Raw genomic sequence first — 19119 nt, forward strand, 5'->3', positions numbered from 1 at the left:
TCACGGGATGATTAAATTAATGAATGTGTTCTTTCAGCTCCAACTTTTTTTGCACTTTTTTTTCCCCCCCCACACTGACTGAGAATCGTTTTTTTCTGTCGTTCCGAAGAAGGAAAGTGAAACACCTGAGCTCATCGGCTTTGCCACTACATTCTGGCACATTCCAGGTCGCTGGCACTCGGCCACGCGCTCACCGGGGAGTTCTTTCCCTCGTCGTCCGAAAGGGACGGAGAGCCACTGCAGGAGGCGCGGTGCCGGTTCCGCTTCCAGCGCCTAGAGGGCGCTGTCGCGCCGGAGCGTAACCGCGGGTCAGCGCATCAGCCCGCTCATGTGCAGCAGCAGCAGCAGCAGAAGCAGCCGTCAGTCGGGGGACGTGCGGTCGCGGTGTTTTCATGTAGACGAAGGTCGGAGCGAGCGCTGACACATCTCGCGGGGCGGGAGGAGGAGAGGAAGGATCGCAGAGACCGTACTGATGAAGAGATGGCGGCGGAGTCGAGCAGGAGATTCGCGAAGAACGTGCTGAAGCCGGGCAGCGCGGCTGAGATACGGCAGACGGCGTGCAGCGCTGTGAGACAGTCGACTGTGGCGGTGAGTGGGAACGGAGCGCACACCCACCCGGGAGCCAGGCTGTGCACGCGGCGCCACGGAATCCGATACAGTAGTGCGAGAAAAACTGCGGAATAATAAATAACGCCTCCTTGTGTGCGCGCGCCTTCGTCAAATCAACCCCCCCCCGGAGACGGAACGCGGGTGGCGGGAATCGCTGCCCGAACCCCGACTGAGCCCGTCCCGGTCCTCGGGGCAACTTTGCCCGTTCATTGTGGGTTCATTGTGAGACGGACACACAGCTCGCACGCTGAGCCCACGCTGACAGACTGAGCTTTTGTCGGGTCCTGCTGTTCTTCTGCAGCCATGTGTGTTTATATTAATTAATATCATAAGTTCTTCACTGGATCATCAGCCTGGTCTGTGGCTGCAGCATCATGAGATAATTTCAGGCTGCTGTTTGTTACGGGGGGCTCCGCACTTCCACTGGACTCTCACTCTCTCTGCTCTTTGGCGGGACGCGACGACGCGTCAGTCAGGTCTTTCACTCGCTGTAGTTTTTGGTGTTTTCCGCGGTGCCGCACAAAACGCACCCTGTGCGCTTCCGTGCTTTCCGTGGAAATGCCCCCGGCGCCGCCAGGCAGGGATGCTGCGTGACGTCGTATGGATGCTGGAGCGGCGTCACGCGGGATGTTCCCGCTCGGCTCGCTGCGCGAGGGGCTCCAGGTTGCCGCGAGCCCGGCCAGCGCGCGTGACGTATGCGCTGCGCTGCAGCGATGCGAACGTCGCAAGTTTTCACGATACTTACCGTTTGTTTCACAGTCATCGTCGTCATCAAATCAGCAGCAGCTGCAGCAAGGCCTTGCTTGACTGCCTCTTCCTTCTTAGGCAATAAATGATGCGTTAAAATAGTGAAGCCTCCGTCACGTGTAACCTCTGGAAACGGTGTGTGTCTCAGGGGACATATATATTATATATATATATATATATATAGCCTAATTCATCTGGTTTCTTACATTAGTGGGAAGTAAGCAAACGGACACAAAGATGCAACACGTTTTGCACAGGAAGTGTAATTATCGCCAAACAGAAACGTGAGCAGCGCTCTCTTTGCGTCGACACTTGAAAGAGCTCAAGCGGTTGACAGCTGAGATTCTCACGGCTCCCTTGCCTGCTGCTGCTGCCCTTGCGATCGAAATGACTGTGCGCTCGCGAGTGAAGTGTCATACCGATGAATATCTGTGTGTGCAGAATGCTGTTGTGCGCCGCTGGGGCGGGTAACGCCGCGTTCCTCGGCCAGGAGCGCGCTCAAGTTCTGCAAGCAAGGCCTGAAACGGCGGCCTGGTGAATGTGGGCCGGTGATAAGTGATGCTGAGATGTCGCATCCTTGCCAGAAGGGCTCTTCCGTGTTCCAGAAACGCGTGTTTACATCCAGCTCTTCGTGCGGTTTGGACGGGGAAGGGAGGTGTGGTCCTCTGAGGGCCTCTTGTTCGCTCTCCTGGCCGGTGGCTGCTTCTCGTTTCGTGCCAGCGGTGTTTCTCACCGATCCCTTGGAGGTCCAGACAGGGAAGGCCTCTTTGCGCCGTACCGTGGGTGGGCGCCCCCTGTAGAAAACTGCCGGGTCTCGCCGGAGGCCGCGGACCGGACGCCTGGTACTCCACTCTACAGGTGCGCTCGAAACCCTCTGTTGCAGTTGCTGATTACGGCAGATTATTGCGCCACTGAGGAAGTGGTGTAATTTCACATCCTTACCAGTTTTGGACTTGTTTTTTAAAAACGCGTTTGTGTTTTGTTTTTCATCCTTGCTCCATTTCCTTGTTCTTCAAAAGCTGATATTGCTCGGACTGCTGCCGTTACCCTTACCCACCCTCTCCCGGTCTGATCGCAAACTCCAGGTCTAGGAACCGGCCACCGTGTCACTTTGACAGCCTGGTGTCTCCCTGCATTGGGTTCAGCCGCGTGAATCGGCTACCCGCTATCTGCCAAGCGGTCCCGCACCCTCTGGATTGACTCGGTCCAATGCGACCATGTTGGTCCTTAAAACATTAATTTCACCGAAGGCGTATAGCTGATCATCATTTTGTCTAGACATCTGAAAGATCCATAATGCATACTTACTGTGTAGGTGTCTATAGAGGTGGCCTGTATCTCTTGCACAACCACATCCTTTAAGATGCTGAATGTGCTGCGCTCTTCGCTTTTCTGACCACAGATTTCGACCACAAATGTCTAGGCACGGTGATGTCTCTGCAGCTACTGCTAAAGTGGCGCCCCACCTCTCTAACAATATGGCCCTGTTCTTCAGGTCTTTAGTTTGTGTGATGTCACTGCTCTCATCTGTTCTTTTATTTCCCTTTCATAAATTTTAGATGACTTCTTTTACAGCAAAATTTATTCTGCACTTTTGCTGTACAATGATCTCATTGTTGCTTGACAGCTGATGTCCAAAGTCTCTCTGACACTGATCATTATGTGCAAGAAGTTATGTGCTGCACTAAATGGAGGCATGAGCTGAGATTTTATGGAAGGGGTGTGCTTTGGAAGGGCCACTTATTTCCATTTTCTCCTACACGTTAATAGTAATAACAAGAAGAATAATTATCGTCATGAAAAGAATTGTTGTTTTAACAATATTTTATTATTATTGTATGATGTCATCGGTATGCTTTAATGTAACAGTGAGCACTTGAACATCGTTGCCAGCTGAGCTTTTGGGATTTTCATTGAGTCCACCAAATGCACAGCCTGGATACCTTGTTTAAATACAAGCGTCAGGCTATATGTCATATGCCAGTCAGTAAAAAAAAAAAAAAAAAAAAAAAAAAAAAAGCTGCTGCTTCCTTTAAAAACATCCATCTATCTTCCTCCGCTTATCCGGGATCTTTTAAAAACAAGTTATTTAAAAGGACAGTTTGACTGCTGCCTTATGGAAGTCCTGTCAGTTTTTGTACTTGAAGTCAAAAGCCAGATTTTATGAGCCTAATGCATCAGGGACTGGAAATATGGAATCTGCATGAAGAACTAGTGTGAACACTCCGTACATGTGACGATGCAGTGCACTGTGCGTATCTCATGGTGGTATGAAGCACCAGTAACCGCACATAACCAATATGTGCGCGTATTTGCACTTGGAATGGTGATGCATGCCCAGAGAGGTCATTACAGTGACATGCCTGCACAGCGTGACATGTACTGACCTATGTTGGGTGGCTGACGTGCACGGACACATGGTGCTCCGCACAGGCGCACAGCGAAGTTGACTAATGCGCGCTGATGCTGATGCTGACTGACACACACGCCGCAATGCACGCGTTCCAGATCCAACAACCTACAGCGAAAAGAGAGCTTGTGATCACTCGCTGTCAGCAGGTGACATTGTGAGAGCGAGAGACGGAGAGCAAGATGTCCTGCACGTGACGCCGCACGCGCTCGGTGTCGACATCGATGCGTTTTCCTACAGGGAAACTTTCGGCAAACGGCTTTAGTTACTATAGTCTTATCAGGTAATTGTTGTTTACGTTGTCGTTCTTTAGAAATTTCCAAACGCATCTCCCTGACATTTGGCAGCGTTTTGCGAGATCCCCGATGTTAAATAATTTTGTGAAAATAGAAACGTGAGTTCCAATTTGAGTCTGAATGCAAGAGAGCTGAAGGGAAGGAGGAAGGGTCAGTGTGTGGAGGAAATCAGGTCAGCAGAACGAGGCCTGATGGGGGGCAACCCAGTGGGGCGTGAGACCCTCCCTCCCTCCCTCCCTTCCTCCTTCCCCTACCTCTCTCTGCCCATCCTGAGCACTTAATGCTCTGCATGTCCTCCTTCCCTCTTTTTCACAAGTTGCTTTCTCCTTCTCCCTCGTTCTCTCTTTTCCTGTCTTTCTCTCTCTCTCTCTCTCTCCCTCTTTCCCTTACTGCCTTCTTCTTCCCAGCCCTCTGTCCCGCAGTGGTGGCTGCAGATCCCCATCTCAGTGAAATACAGTCTGTCTAACCATGCCCTCATCTTCCCCCTCTCCCTCTTCTGCCTTCCTCTTCCCTTCTTTCCTTCCTTGTCGCAAATCCAAATTCAGATTCTTTATTGGCATCGCAAACAATGTGCATTGCCAAAAAAGTCTTGCACAAACGTTTCATGTTAGCCTGGAAAATATCTCATCGGGTAAGAAAATAGCTTATTGTAGTACAAAATAAAACTGAACAGGATGCAGGATTTATTTAGTCAACTGTGGGTCACGCCTTGTCCCTCGGGCGGTGGCATTCACCAAGGTCCTCTTTCTGCATATCTCCGAGTGTCTGGCAGAAAGTATTTAGCGGAGAGCGGACCCTTTGGGCTTTCGGTTATTGTGCGGCGGCGGTGCCCTTTCAATCAGGCACGGCTGACGGAGCCCGCCGTCTCCACGGGGCGCTCTCTGCAAGGGCCCTTTTCTGCACATTCAGCCGTGCTTCGCTCTATGCCGAGGGCATCGTTTCTTTATCCTGCGTTCGCTGCTTGTGCATTTTGTGCCTGTATGTCTTCGTTTCTCAAGTGCTCAGCGTGTGTCAAAGTTTCGTGGACGTGGGGAGACAGAGGAGCTGCGCTTGGTGTCTGTGCGTGTGCGAAGCGCGTTGTCTGATGGTTGGAAATAAAGAAATGTTCCCCTATGTGGCCTGATTGGAACACCGAATGCAGCAGCGCCATTACAAGTGCGGTAAAGTAGATGCAGCTCATGTTGATGAGATCGTTGAGGCCGGGAGGCGGACTCGCTTGCCACATCCTACGTTTCGGACCTGCTTCCAGCCTGGAAGGCTGCATGGGAATGATCAGGCCGACTCCAGGGTTCCGTAGAGGCCCGCTGTGTTTGTTGGCGTAGGGGCCAAGTCAGGAAGTCAGGAACATCTTCCAAATATGTAATATATATATAAAAAAAAAAAGGTCACATATCTTTAAAGGTCAAACAGTTGTTAGTCTTTTCTGCCTCAACGTCATGTTGATGCTCCGCGTTTCACTTTGTGACTCTGCCTTCTCTTTGCATCTGCTGCTGGACTTTGTGTATGTGCTGTGTGTTTGTGTCCGGTCGCCCGGCTGCCCCATCGCTGGCCCTCTCCAGCCCCCCATCCCTTGCGGTGCCGCATCTGCAGGCATCCCCAGTGTTGAAAGGCCCTTTGTGACACGGCGATGACGTGTGTGTGGCCTGGGCTCCATGTGAAACGCCTCTCTCAGCGCAGAGTTCAGGGGGCTGGGAGAGGAGAGCGGAATGTACGCTGCAGTTTCCTTCAGCATCTGGAGCACGACGGCAAGACGGAGCCAAAGCCGCAGTCCTGGTTCTGCTCCCGGTTGGACCGACCAGCGTGGCCGCAGAGCTCGGCTCGAGCGTTCCCTGAGCGGCGCTGCTCAACGGTGCTGTATGTAGGGCCAGACCCAGTTTGGACGGCCCTCGACGGTGTGTTCACAGCGGCACTGTCCTCGTATCCGTTAGCTTTGGCACTGCACGCTTCGGATGGGCTCGGTTCGGAGTGTTAGCGCTGGTGCGACCTGGTGCGTGTCACGATCCGTTCCGTGTGTTCCTTTTGGACGAAGACATGGTATCGAGGAAGAGCATTTGTTATGTAATTTTTCAGTTTGAGCTCATATTGAGGAGGGGGTGTGAAGACCAAGGCTTGCCATCAAAATTTTTCTTTGCGGTTTCAGATACCAGCTCTTTTTTCAGCGATGGTGCCAAAGCTGTGCTTTTTGCTACCTCTTATGAAATAATGGCAAATTATTTCTTAATTAAATTATGGAATTGCTTTTCAATGCAATTTAACATATAATTATATGCAGCAGTGAAACAGAATATAGACCATTAAAATACCTGATTGTTTTTTTTTTTTTTTATTGACTTCTTTGTACTTAATGTATAAAACCAGAATGGTGGTTCTTATAATAAAATTGCCAATTTTCTTTTTATTTTGTTAATTTATTAAACAAACAGCAGAATAAATTAAGCCACCACTGGACTTGGTTAAGATTTAGGCCTTCAGTTGCTTCATTCGTTACTGAAGGCAAGTTATCGGAAATCCACGGGGAACGAAAGTCAGCATATGTTGCAGTCGTCAGCATAGGGGGGTGCGGTAACTGAAAAATGAACTTTTTTTCCCCCCGTAGGATTAATGCATTTCATCTTAACAAATTTTATGCTTCATGAAATTTTGAAGTGACACTGTAAAAGTCAGACTTGTTAGTGACGTGCGTAAAATTACACGAAGACATATTTTGGAGCGGTTTACTGGAACCGTCAGGTGTTGCAGGCCTGTGGCTCATGGGCTGTTCTTCTTAGAAACTGCTAGGTACAAGAGCCATGGCCAAGTCCAACTGATCACTTACCTCTTCCTGGAAAAGCAGAAACGAATTCTTCGTAAAAACCGATATTTACCAAACGTTGGCAGTAAAACTTCAATGGCAGCCGGTAGAATCAGGGTTAAGTTGCCATATGCAGCCAGCATTTACAGTTGACCTCTGACTGACTGTCCCGTAGGCTCCCCTGCTAAGTTACCACTGACCTTTTCCTTACAGCAAGGTGATGAGAAATGAGGCCGAAGTCAATCCCCACTATGTGCGAGAGCGATACAAGGGTCGTTGAGCTCGTGCGGCGATCCTCGCGCCGTCTTACTGCACTGAAGAAGCGTGGGAGCAGAAGCGGAGGGGGGGATGAAGCGGAAGGGCCCACAGACTCTGCCGATCTGCTCTCCGAGCACGTCGAACGGAGGCGTGCCATCCCGCGTGCTGCCATTCCCGCTCGCCTCGGCGTCCGTGCAGCTCTTGAGCCCGCGGGAGCTCGAGGCAGCAGGGCGAACTTGCTTGAAGTGGTTTGTTGAGTGTGATTCAGCCTTTAAATCGGCTGAGTCGAGAGCAATTTTCGACGTGTTTGGCCAGCGAGCTGCTGCCTTTTTTGTGTACGCTACCGTGTTTTTCTGTTGACCCTACGTTGAGCCAGCAGTGCTGTTTTCCGGCACTTTGGTGCAAGGCGGTCTGCTCCTCCCCCCCACCCCGGTGCCTTGCGCTCGCTTGAAGGCCCTCAGTCCCCAGCCTACCTGTTTTCGATAAGCTGTCAGTCTTGAGAAGGAGCTCTTCTGTAAGCTCTCTTGAGAAAGGCACCGTGGAAAAAACGGGCAGGGAAAGGGTGTCCTTGAGCACAGATACATCACAAGTGTGTTTTGTCTGCCGCGAACACCAGCGCCTCTGTCTCGGAGCTGTTAGGTCGTGCGGCATGTAGCCCCCCCCCCCACCTCCCATCCTCTCCTGCAGGCCTGACCGAGGTACATTCTGGTAGCTTCAGATTTTAGGTCACGCCTCCAGTGTGCTGGTGTGCCTGGCTTACACGGCTGTCTGGTCCTCCAGAAATGTGTGTGTGTGTGCGTGCCCCACTTTTTGTTTACAGCAAGATTCTCAAGGGCTGTCAGTCGTGTGTTTGTAATCCCATGTACAGACATATCCTCTCACCGAGAGGAGTGCGGGTGTGTAAACACTCGTACTTTTGCTCGCGCGCCATTCAGCTGGTTTGAACTGACACTGCGAGACGCCCTTTCCTTCGCCGTGCGCTCGGCTACGACCGCAGCGATATTGAAAAAAGATGTTTCCGCCGCTAAAGGACGGACGTGCGGCGTAGATGTAGATGAGTCGAAAACTACGTAAGGGTACGATGCTGCGTATTTTGAGTTGAAGTGGATGTCTCTGTTACACCTCTCCTGTTTTTACCACCGTTTACCATGTCTGATGTAGCCTTCAGGCCGTTTTGCGTATGTGCGCTTTGTAGCCGGAAGGTTAACGTTAAGCCGGTTGTCCGCCCGTGGGCCGCAAGCAAAGCACGTAGGAGGACGAGAAGATTGTTGGGAATTACTTGTTGGTGGTAAACATTGCATATCTGGGAACGCGTCACAGTAACAGATTGCGATGGACATGGAGCTAAATGCCATTAAAAAGACTGCGCTGCTCTGTCCCTCTCTGCCCTAGTACGTCTCGCTCTTCTCTTCTGGTTTCCTTCGTTTTCTCTCCCTGCCTGCCGTGTCTCTCACGCAGCGGCCCTGGGCTCTACACGCACATTACCCTCACAGGAAATCACAAGAACAGCAGTACATATTTGTTGCACTTTTTCCACCCGAAAAGCGCTGCGTCTGAATTTGCGCTTCTGAAAAACGCCCAGCTGTCCTTAGCGGTTAGGTGTCACCAGCGTGGCGATGGCACGCAGAGCGCGCACGTTTGGGCGCAACGTTGCTGCGGTCGGCCGCTAGTTGTGCCGCCAGCTATTCTAGCGTGTCCTGCCTGTCCCGGGGTGGGCAGGATGGAGGGGGCGGCTGTGTTTCCGTGGTGATGCTCATTGACCAAGATCATCCCTGCGTTCTCAGTAGCTCTTGTACCTGCTTCACCCAGTCAGAACATATGGCCAGTGTTTTAACATGATGTTGTTTATTTAGGGAGCAGATGCTTTCATACAAACTCATACACAATATGCAGCAAAGTCGTTTAACACGAGAAGGAATTTGTTCCCAGGAGCTTGTTCGGCGAACAGGTAAACCTCGATCTGTTTATCTCCATTCATGCTGCACTGCCATGTATAAAAGAGCGTAAGAGGTTTGATTTTCCCCAGGTGCTGAGCTTACTGTGCTAAGCGAGTAAGTAAGGTGAGGTGCGAGTGGGGGCCGGTTCCTGAAGTGTCTGAAGTGTCACTAACCCCAGATATGGCCATGGTGAGTGAAGCGCTTGGAGGGAGGAGGGTGTAACTCGATCGGACGCTGTAAATTGCCAAAGGAGCGACTGCTGTAATCTCTCCATTTATCTCACTTCCTCCCATCCTGGGGGATGTAATCCCAAATTTCCTTCATGGTCAGATTTTATCCTTTAATGAGGGCCTTCGTGTGTTTGCACACGCGTGTGTGTGTGTGTGTGTGTGTGTGTGTGTGAGAGAGAGAGAGAATTAGAGAAAACGGTCAGTGGAAAGGGGTGACGGAAGGAGCGAGGCAACAGTCTAAGTGGCCCCCCCGTGCTGGTGGGCATCAGAAGACAGCGGGGTAGCGCTGTGCTCTGCGGGACTGGGGCTGGTGGTGTTTCACGCGAGAGTGTGATCCTGCAGGAGCTCAACACTTTCCTGTTGCAGGGTCCTGGAAGCTGTGCTGCCTGATGTTTCTCTGCAGGCTCTTCCCACCACTGTGAGCTGTGCTGCTGCTCACCAGACCCGACGGACACAGATGGCCGCTCGGCTCCGGCACACCGTGTCATGAAAGGAGCCAGAATCCGGGCAGCGTGATTAACCTGTGCGGTTAACGTGCTTGTGGAGTTTATCATCAGAAACATCATCTGGGTACAGAATCAAAATTCTGGGTGTTCCGCAGAAACGTGAAGGATATCTTCTAAGTGATAATGGTTGGGATCTAACAGGACAGAGTTCTGACCTCGCTATGCAACGATGACCAAGCGTTCCTCCACTCTTCTGTACACATTATAGAACTGCACTGCATAAGTTAAAGAGCGCAGGCATCTGAGCTTCAGAAAAGCACCCGAGACGCACAGAGTATCCCCCACCCGCTCTGTTTCTCTTCTCCATTTCCAGCTGTATACATATTCACTCAGAGACAATACTGGAGATCATCTCTATCCCCCACCATCATCCCTCCCTTGAGGTTCCTCCTCGGCGCAGAAGCTGCGGCAGGGGATCCGTGTCCGGCCATTGACGGCATCTCCTTGCCCCTTCAGTCGATCGTGATGCCATCCAAGTGGAAACAGTTTGAAGGAACCCATGAACTCGACCCAGTCAGCCCGCTGGGTCTGAAAAACAGTCTTGCCAAATAAAGCAAGCATAAATGATCAATTCCAGAGTCGAGGGGAGTTTTTTAATTTATTTTTTGTAGCTTTTGTTCCAGGCTACTGAAGAGAGCAGCAACAGCCTGGGATGTATTTACAATATGAATGATACTTATTCTCTGCCAGACCAGACGGTTCCTTATGTAACTTTTTTGGAAAGGAAATGGGAACGGCATTATGTAATGGTGCAAAAGGCCTAAAAGGCTCATAATAACCCCCTCTGCAATTAGAAAAATGCCCACTGGCAGTGCCATCCTGCGAAAATGTGTGCGTGGGGACAGCTGGTAGCGCAGTGGTTACAGCTGCTGCTTTTGGACCCAAAGGTCACAGGTTCGAGCTTCACCTCGAGCAAGATACTTACCGTAAATTACTCTAGTAAAATTACTCAGATGTGTAAATAATGGCAAGTAGATCGATTAACATTGCAAGTGGCTTTGGAGAAAAGTATCAGCCAAATGAATAAATGTAAATGTGTATTATCAATACGCTCCAGTGTCCTTCTGGTGAATCCCGACACGCTGCACGTCAGGCGGAGGTCCCAGCGTGCGTTCCTCATCAAGGTTTGTCAGATTGGTGCCAAGGCTTTCCCGCAGGAAGTTATAGGTATTTTATTTATTTTTATTCATATTTTTTTCACCAGATGGTTTGACTCTGGGGCAGGGGGTGTTTTTAATACTTCCTGCATTTTTAAGATGGGTGATTTTTTTTAAATTTATATTTTTCCGGGCCAAGCCAACATGGCTGCTCTCGCTCCTTGCCCAGAGCGCTGCAGTAATCGCTCCGACCTGCCCTGTTGCTCGTACGCCTTGTCTCTAGTTCATCGGCCCCCTCTGCGTGCCATCAGGGACGTGCGTTGGACTCAGTGGTTTCGGTGGACATCCTGGAAAACGCTCCCTTCAGTGTAAACCAGCTGTATAAAGAGTGAGACTCTGAATAGACGAGTCTGTCTCCCAACCAAATGGGAGCGAGTCCCTGTAAATCATGCGCATACCCCAAACTCTGTCCTCTTCACTCTGCAACCCGGTGAGCTGTCATAGTTCCAGGAAAGACAGTGTTCTTCTTTCTTTATTTCATTTATACAGCTGGTTGTTGACCGATACCAAGTCTGCTCTGTCATTCTGCCGGGGCGAGAGAGCAGCCACGGGTAAGGTAAAGGGGGAAACTTGCTGGGTGGGGAGGGTGGAGGCTTTTAGGTAAAGAGGAACTAGAACTGGGGATTTCAGAGCACGGGTTCATAATGAAATCCTGTGTGTAAAAGAGGAAGTGCATGCTAGATGTGATATTTTCACTGTTCATTCCAACCCAGCCAGTTTAGATGTTGCCAATTTTTCCAGGTACTGTCCTCACTTGGTTGACCGATGTGAGAATGTGAGCTGCATTGGGAATCTTTTGCCACTTGGGTTACCAGCTTCTCACCCACAACGCCTCTTTCCGTTTGCAAAACAAACATGTATTGCGAAATTTACTGTACATACCCTGTGGTAATTTGGCGATGTTTTATCTGCTGCTGCTTCCTGTCCGCCCTTCCGTGGCATATCTGTGCAGTTCATAGGCAGTGTTGAAGCTGGCAAGTGCTCTGGGGTACACTGGGGGTAGACTGGGGTTACGCTGAGAGCGATGTTACGTGTGCATGGGTCGGTGTGTGAGCACCTGTCAATATGCCGTTTCATCGCTGCAGTTCTTAACGGTCTGTTTTTCACCTCTTTAAGAGCTCTCTCTTTTTTTTTTTTCCAGTGCAGAGTGGAGTCAGGAGCAAGATGCCGAACTGGTGGCCTGCAGTGTTGTAGCCATTTGAACTGTGGCTTTTTTTCAGATGGAGGCAGCATGCTGAGTCTAATTCCATATTATTAAGTTTTAAGTTTCTTGTTAACTGAGATACCTATAATAAACCGGCTCTTGAATAAGTGATTATTCCGAACGGCCGTGAAGGAATTAATTTTTCCAAAGTCTCCGACCAGGACTGGGTGAGTCCTGATCTCCCTGCTTTGGCTCTGGTTTCCCAATGGGCGGATGGATTTGAGGACATGATGAAAAACTGGAGAACATCAGAAATGACAGTGTTTCTCTGTCCTGACAGCTGTGCCTTTGCCGAGTCCTCCGTGCACTCCTCTGGTCTTAGCGTGCTCCTCCACCGCCCACCCATAGTGCGTGTCCTTCAGTGAACTGTGGACGGACCAAACCTTGTGAGGGGGAGGCAGTGCTGGCTGCCCATCTGTGTGCGTTTAGTCACATCAGGGCGGGTGTTATACCGTATGACCTGGTGAGCAGGTGAGAAGCCTGCAGAGATGGGGAAGCGCAGGAGGTGAAGCCAATATTTACTGTCCCTTCATTGCACTTGTTAGTGAAATGATTTTAACTGGTACACAAAATCAGGTTTCCATTGGACGATATACCCATTGTCATTTCTGGTGATATAGATCATTTATGGGTTTGTCAAGTGAGCAGAAAGTTGGTTCACTATGTAGGTACCTTCCTGACAACCCCACCTTCATCAAAGCTCAACTCAGAACCCTGCTAGGGTGTCATCGGCCACATCCGTTTGTCATCTCCACTGTCTCGCTCACGGCTGTGCAGTCACCTTGGATAGCGTCGAGTTCTACCACACCTGACAATCAGGAAGCTCTGCTGAGGAAATGCACGAAATTCCTGGCCAACAAAATGAGTTCCTCACCTAGTGGCGAGCCATAAACAAAGCATCACCTAACTGCCAGTAAACCACTAAAGCAGCCTGGTTTAGGAGGACAGAGCACTTTGCCTGTCGGTCAGAAGGTGGCGGGGACTCCCCGTAGAGAATTCCTGGGAGTTGGATCATGATGCGGAGGCAGGAGTGCGATGCATTCCCGAGCAGGGGGCAGAGCGTGTGGAGTTCTGCAATTTGAAGTTGGCCCAAGAAAAGGGACCGGCTCTTTAATGACGTTATGTCTCGGAGCCAGCTCCTCCTGCTGTGAGCATGGGCTGTCCTACATGGCCGCACCTTGTTTCTCATTGACCGAATGCTGACTGCCACAAACTCGGCAGCGCTGTCCAGTCCAGAAGACTTTTCTAGCTTTCGGTTAATCGTCATCTTAATGAAATGTACCCCTTCATCCCAGTTAGTATGTCAAAGTCCGGTGAAAAAAGTCGCAGGAAGCGGCTGTGTGAAGCCATGCATGGCACCCCAGCATTCGCTCGGAGAAAGGGCATTCCAAGCCGTAATACGCTTAACCTCTAGACGCTGTTGTGGCAGGCTCGTGGAAAGTGTGAGCACGGCAGCATCTGCCAAGGTCTGCCACCATCCAGAACTCTGCTGTCAATGATTCATTTGGCCACAGAAAGCTCGTGCTTCATTCGGAAGTATCCCTCCGAGGAGAAGAAATGCATGTTAAAAAAGCTTGGGTAGATGGGTAAAGGTATGTGGGGAAAAGTGGAACGCATGGGAAGATGAGGAAAACTCACAAGGTAATTGGTTAAACAGAAAGGGAGATGGGTAAAATGCTTAGGGACATGGCTAAAAAAAACACAGGGAGTCGGGTACTACGGCATGGGGAGGTGAGAGGAAGCATGGTGAAAAATATGAATTTGACAGAAAAAATGTGCTGCAGGGTGGCTGTCAAGACAACACGGTGCATCCGTTTATTTTATGGTGACGGTGAAAGGTGGCCGACCAATGCACGCCGGGGCATTACGGACGCCTCGGTCGGCGCCCCGGCACCACGCCGCCTCCACTTCCATCCGACAGGCCCTGGAACGCACTGTGCTGATAAACTCCGCATGGAAACAAGGTTGTTTCTGGAATGCGACGCTGGGGGGGGGGACAATCGAGAGATGCGAATGTGATGAAGGCAGCATAAGTGAGGTTCGACTTGTCCCCGAGGTGGTCTGTGCCTGGCTGTGCTTTTTGGACCCGCCCCTCATCATTCCAGGCGCTTGACCGTAGCGTGCCGAGTCAAAGAGCTGCACGGCATCCCGAGAAAAGAAGAGGGAAAGAAAAGCAAATATATAACAAGGAAAGGAGACATGAGGAAAAGTGTTCAGCGCAGCTGTGTCATCGATCCTCGCTGTCGGGGGGATTGTCAGAAACGCTGCCTTTGCCGCTGCCGGCCCGGCGCGCGGTCCCGGTGGAGCCCTGTATCCGTACGAGAGCCTCGATCCCCGGTGGACGATCTCCAGGAAAACATTCCTGAGATTGGACCACTTTTTAAACAGGCGAATAGATGAAAGAGCGGAGGTGGATAGCACCGGCCTCTCCTTGTGACGCTCACGCAAATCTCTCGAAAGCATTATTTTGCTCTGAAGACGTCTTTTCATTCATTCATTCATTCATTCATTCATTCATTCATTGCAGATAAAGGCCGCAAACCAACAGATGTGGGATTTCAAAAAAAGCGAGGCGGTAGGAAGACGTGGTAACGGTGCAGCCGAAAAGAGAGTCCAGTAGAACTGCTGAGTGGGCTGAATGCAAGCCTTCCTCCTGCCGCCTCTTCCCCCAAGACCTCCCAGCTTGCCCTGGCTCTGCTTTTAATTACCCTGCCTCACAAAAGACAAGCCAGGCGGGAGAAGTAGTGCGGAGTGTGTCTGCGTTGATGCTGCCTTTTGCACATAAATTCTTCAGGTCACCGTGCGTTGCCACGTGGTGGGAAACAGCGGCAGCGGCCGATCTCGGCTGAGGTGGGATCCATCGCGGGCAGCTTAGCTCGGACCGTGAACCCTTCCCATCACCTCGACGGGGGGGGGGGAGGGTGAGCTTCGTCCATGTCGTCGTCCTCATGTATTTGATTGACAGGGAAGCATGGGGGATTTGGATCTGCGATGGCAACATTAAAGAGCTGCTGTTGATGTTGATGTTGGTGTTGCCCTCACCATTGTTGCTGTTGTTGAGTTGAATTCCTGAGGGTCCCACAGCAGTAGCAGGGAAAGAGCTGATGAACAATGAATGAATGAGAAACTGCAGGCTCTGAGAGGAGACCTCCCCCCTCCACGCGTGTGTCTTGGTCAAACACAGCCAAGAAGATTTGTTACTTTACTTCTGAGCTGCTGGCGTGGACCATGGCAGGACGCAATTTCATTCTTCCCAGCTTCATGCCGATAGTTTGGGTGACCTTCTTTATGTAGAGGTTGAAATGAAACGAAAGAGCCAACAAGACAGAAGCTGTGGTGGTACGGCTGTATAAGTGTGTAATTTTTTTTTTTTTTTTGTTCTCAGCCGACTCTGGTATTCAATCCCTTGCCTGTGGTGAATGGCTCCACAATGTTTCTGATCCCAGTTCAGTAATCTGGAGGCTGTGGGGGCGGGGGATTGAGCGGAAACTCTTGTCAGCCTCTTGCTGCTCAGATTTACGCAGCGTCCCTCCTCTCCTCTATAACACACACACACACACACACACAGAGCAATCGTTTCATTCAGGACCTTGATTCCCTCTTCCAGCTGCTTTAATAGGTTCCTTCTATAAAGAGGCTCAGACGGCGAGCCTTTCTGTGCCGTAGTCCAGTGTGAGAGCGCCACCTAGAGGCTGCTCCTGAGCCAGAGAGGACTGCACTGCTGTACTACTGAAGTCAGATGCCTGAGTGACAGTTTTTTTTTCTTTTTTCGGCTTGTTGCATGGTTATGGGTAAGAGGCGCTAGATGGCAATGCAAAGAAGGAATTCGGAGGGGATCGGCTCAGTTCTCGAAAATGATGTAAGCAGATATGCGCGCTCAAGAATGTGCGTGTATGTGAAGGGTGCAAAAAAAATCTGCAAAGATTTGACCTTTTTAGAACTTCTTAGACCATGTTGTGTGACCACCCCTGTTCAGTACTGCAGCTTTTTATCTCTGAGCTGTTTCGTGTGCCTGTATGCATCCGTTTACTCGCTTTACTGACATTGTCTCTGTGCTGTTGTGACCCAGTCCTGTTCTGTTGCTAAGCAATTAAAAAAAAAAGATATTATCTGAAGCCAGAACTTTCTCTTAATTGTCTTCATGTGACTATTTGTTGCAAAGGCCTTCTTGCACACGTAGAAAAAGTTGTTCCGAAGTTGTGTCGGAATCGCAGCATCCTTGTAAGTCGCACCTTATCTTGCGACGGCGGTGTCGCGCTGATGGCGCGTCGGAGGCGGCGCCTTTTAGCACCTCGTCTTTCTTGCCGCCGCTGAGGCTCCGTCCTCCGAGTCGGCGTCTGAGCGGAACCTGAGCCTTGTCGGAAAAATCGAAGCGGGTAACTTTCTCTCGTGGCAAGCTGGAAAATGTCGATTTAATGGGGAAAATCCTGTTTCTCATGAGCCGCCCCCCTCCTTCCCTCCCTCCCAGCTGCAGGTTTTGACCTTTTGTTTTTGTCTTGGAGGCAAAGGTCAAGTGGGCAGTTGCTGGGAATTCTAAGGCCTGAGCGACACCGCTGTAACGCGCCAGTCGTTGGCCATCAAGCCCATCGTTGCACTTGGGACTAATTTGAAATTCCAGTGTTAGAGAATGTGTAAAAAAAAAAAAAAAAAACCACATATTAAGAGCTGCTGGTGAAATACGGAGATTTATGGAGCCTAAACAGAATGGAGAACAAAACGATGGAACGTGTTCTTGGTGACAGTCTTGTCAGCATAGGGTTTAGGGTTTAGCTTTGCCAAGATGCCCATTCTTGAGCCAAATTTAGCAGCTGCGCAGTGTTAAATCCACACTGGAGACAAGCTTGTTTCACTTGTGCATTTCTAAGGTAATCCCGTCCTCTTCTCCAGGCCCAGAACTACAAAAATAGTTTAGTTTTTTTTTTTTTTCCTCTCATTTATTTTCTCCCCCCCACTACAGGCAGGTATTTATTTTTGTCAGCATGGTGATGTAAGGCCAAAGCTCAGAGGAGCTCAGAAGGATGCGGTGGCCTCAGAGAGAGAGGGACGGATGAACGGGAAAACTAAAAGAAATAGGTTGTGAACATGGGAGAGCGGGGGTGGGGGGGGGGTTCCCACTACTTTGCGCAGTTCAATAAAAAAGCTATTAAAGCCTCTCCATCCATTACCCAGATACAGGCCGTGACTGCTGTGGGCGTCTGACATCATTTTCTGGATCCAGCTCTCAAACGAAAAATATCGCGTTACACCCCATTATGTGTCCGTCTAACAGGAGCTCTGGCCTGTGGTGACAGACGCAGCCTGTGCCACAGTTCTGCGTTTTCGCCGCCGGCACAGCTGTGGAAACGACGGCCCCGTGTTTCCCACACAGCGCAGCGGGATCCCGGCCCGGGATTCTTTCCCATACCGACCTCCTGAACCCGAGATCAAGGCGCCGATCTTGACCCCGTCGGGCTAGGCTCGACTCCCACTCGCACGTGCGGAAACATAGTGTTCGCCGCATCGTCTGTCTCCTGGTGCCACGTTTATGCCAGGCACATCCAAAGAGATTATCCAGCGCGTGCGAAGTGATGATCGCCGCATGCGCGTTTTTAATTATGCAGAAATGATGGTTAAGCAAAGTGTCGTCTTTTCTGTGTGTGTGTGTGTGTGTGTGTGTGTGTGTGTGTGTGTGTGTGTGTGTGAACGCGCATGCCTGCATGTACGCACACAGTCTCTGAAAGTATGACTATATGCCAGACAAAATATGTCTGTTGGAGCTGTTGATCAGCCGTAGTCCTAGAAGAGACTCTCTTTAGGGAGATGCTTGTTTCCTGCTTTAAGTTTCGGCTGAAAAAAAAAATTCTCCCCATAAATGCTGACTCTTTTTCACTGATTTTTTTTTTTTTTTAAACACAGACTTTTTATTTTTTTAGGCAAAACTACAAAGTGTTTGTGTCCAGTAGAAGGGTGCCTGGTTCTGTCTGAGACGCGAGGCTTACGGCAGAGTCGGATGGTGTTTAATGGGCTGAGAGTGCAGACGGAAACCAGCGTGGAAGTGTGAGCGCAAAGTCTTTTGCTTTGTTAAGTTGGTGTTAAGCTGGCGTCGCCACATGATGAAGGTCAGGCCAAGGAAACGCATAGAGCAATTTAACAATGGAAAGGCTTTTACGCAGCTACTTGTGTGATGTGCAGTGATTTATACAGTGGTATATGACAAATGGACTGAACTCCAGAATCACGTGTCTGCATCCAAATCTCTCCTCCTGTTGATGTAACACGCTTGTTGTGCTGTTCTCTGAGACGTACATCGCTTTGGAGAAAAGCGTCTGCTAAATGAATAAATGTCAATGTAGAACATTTGGCGACATGAGATGTTACATTATTTATTTGCCCAGATGATGCTTTTAACCAGAAAGATACTGTCAAACTTAACGCTTTTCTGCGTGACTATGGCTGGATATTTGTCAAAGCATTTGGGAATTGGAGATCTCTTTCTATTTGCTCCTCGAGGTCAAGATTGTACCTTCTCTTAACCTCCTGGTGACCAGGCCGCTTCCTGAACTGTCACTGAATGGACATACGAGAGCAGCGCACCTTGAGAAGTGTAGCACCTTTCCCGTCTCCCTCTTCGGCCTGTTGGACTGGGTCTCGTATGTGCTGTGGGGAGGGGGGTTTGGCTCCACTGGTGCGTAGGACAGACCTGCGGGGTCAGACAGCGGTCACATTGCGCGTGTGTCTAATTGTCTGGAGGATAGCGGCGTGGAAGGCAGCGGTGGTGGGAAACGCTGAGCTTGTTGTTTCGCGAACCTGGACAAAGCCGAGAGGCTCCCGGCGGCTGCGTGCCACCAGGTATGTGCGGCAAGGCAGAGGGGACAGCGAATAAAGCATGCTTGTTGTGGAATGTGACGTGAGACCCTCTCTTCTCAGCGGTTCCTAGGCTGAGGGATTTTGCCCCTTTCCCATGTCCTCGGTGTGCCTGAGCACAGCCATAAACC

General features: G+C 50.3%; 1 protein-coding gene across 7 annotated transcripts in view; it reads left to right on the forward strand.

Moving 5' to 3' along the window:
* Nucleotides 1–200: 200 nt before the first annotated feature.
* dock10 (dedicator of cytokinesis 10) overlaps nucleotides 201–19119 on the forward strand; it is a 76227-nt gene continuing 57308 nt past the window's right edge. For 6 of the 7 annotated variants that reach the window (XM_018732560.2, XM_018732558.2, XM_018732559.2 and 3 more), the window contains exon 1: nucleotides 211–588. In XM_018732560.2, coding sequence (XP_018588076.1) covers nucleotides 481–588 — 108 coding nt within the window. In that variant the 5' untranslated portion in view covers nucleotides 211–480. Of the gene's footprint in view, nucleotides 589–19119 lie in introns of all 7 variants that reach the window. The other variant, XM_018732566.2, reaches the window with a different exon arrangement.

The sequence above is a fragment of the Scleropages formosus genome, chromosome 10, assembly GCF_900964775.1.
Source record: "Scleropages formosus chromosome 10, fSclFor1.1, whole genome shotgun sequence".
NCBI lineage: Eukaryota > Metazoa > Chordata > Actinopteri > Osteoglossiformes > Osteoglossidae > Scleropages > Scleropages formosus.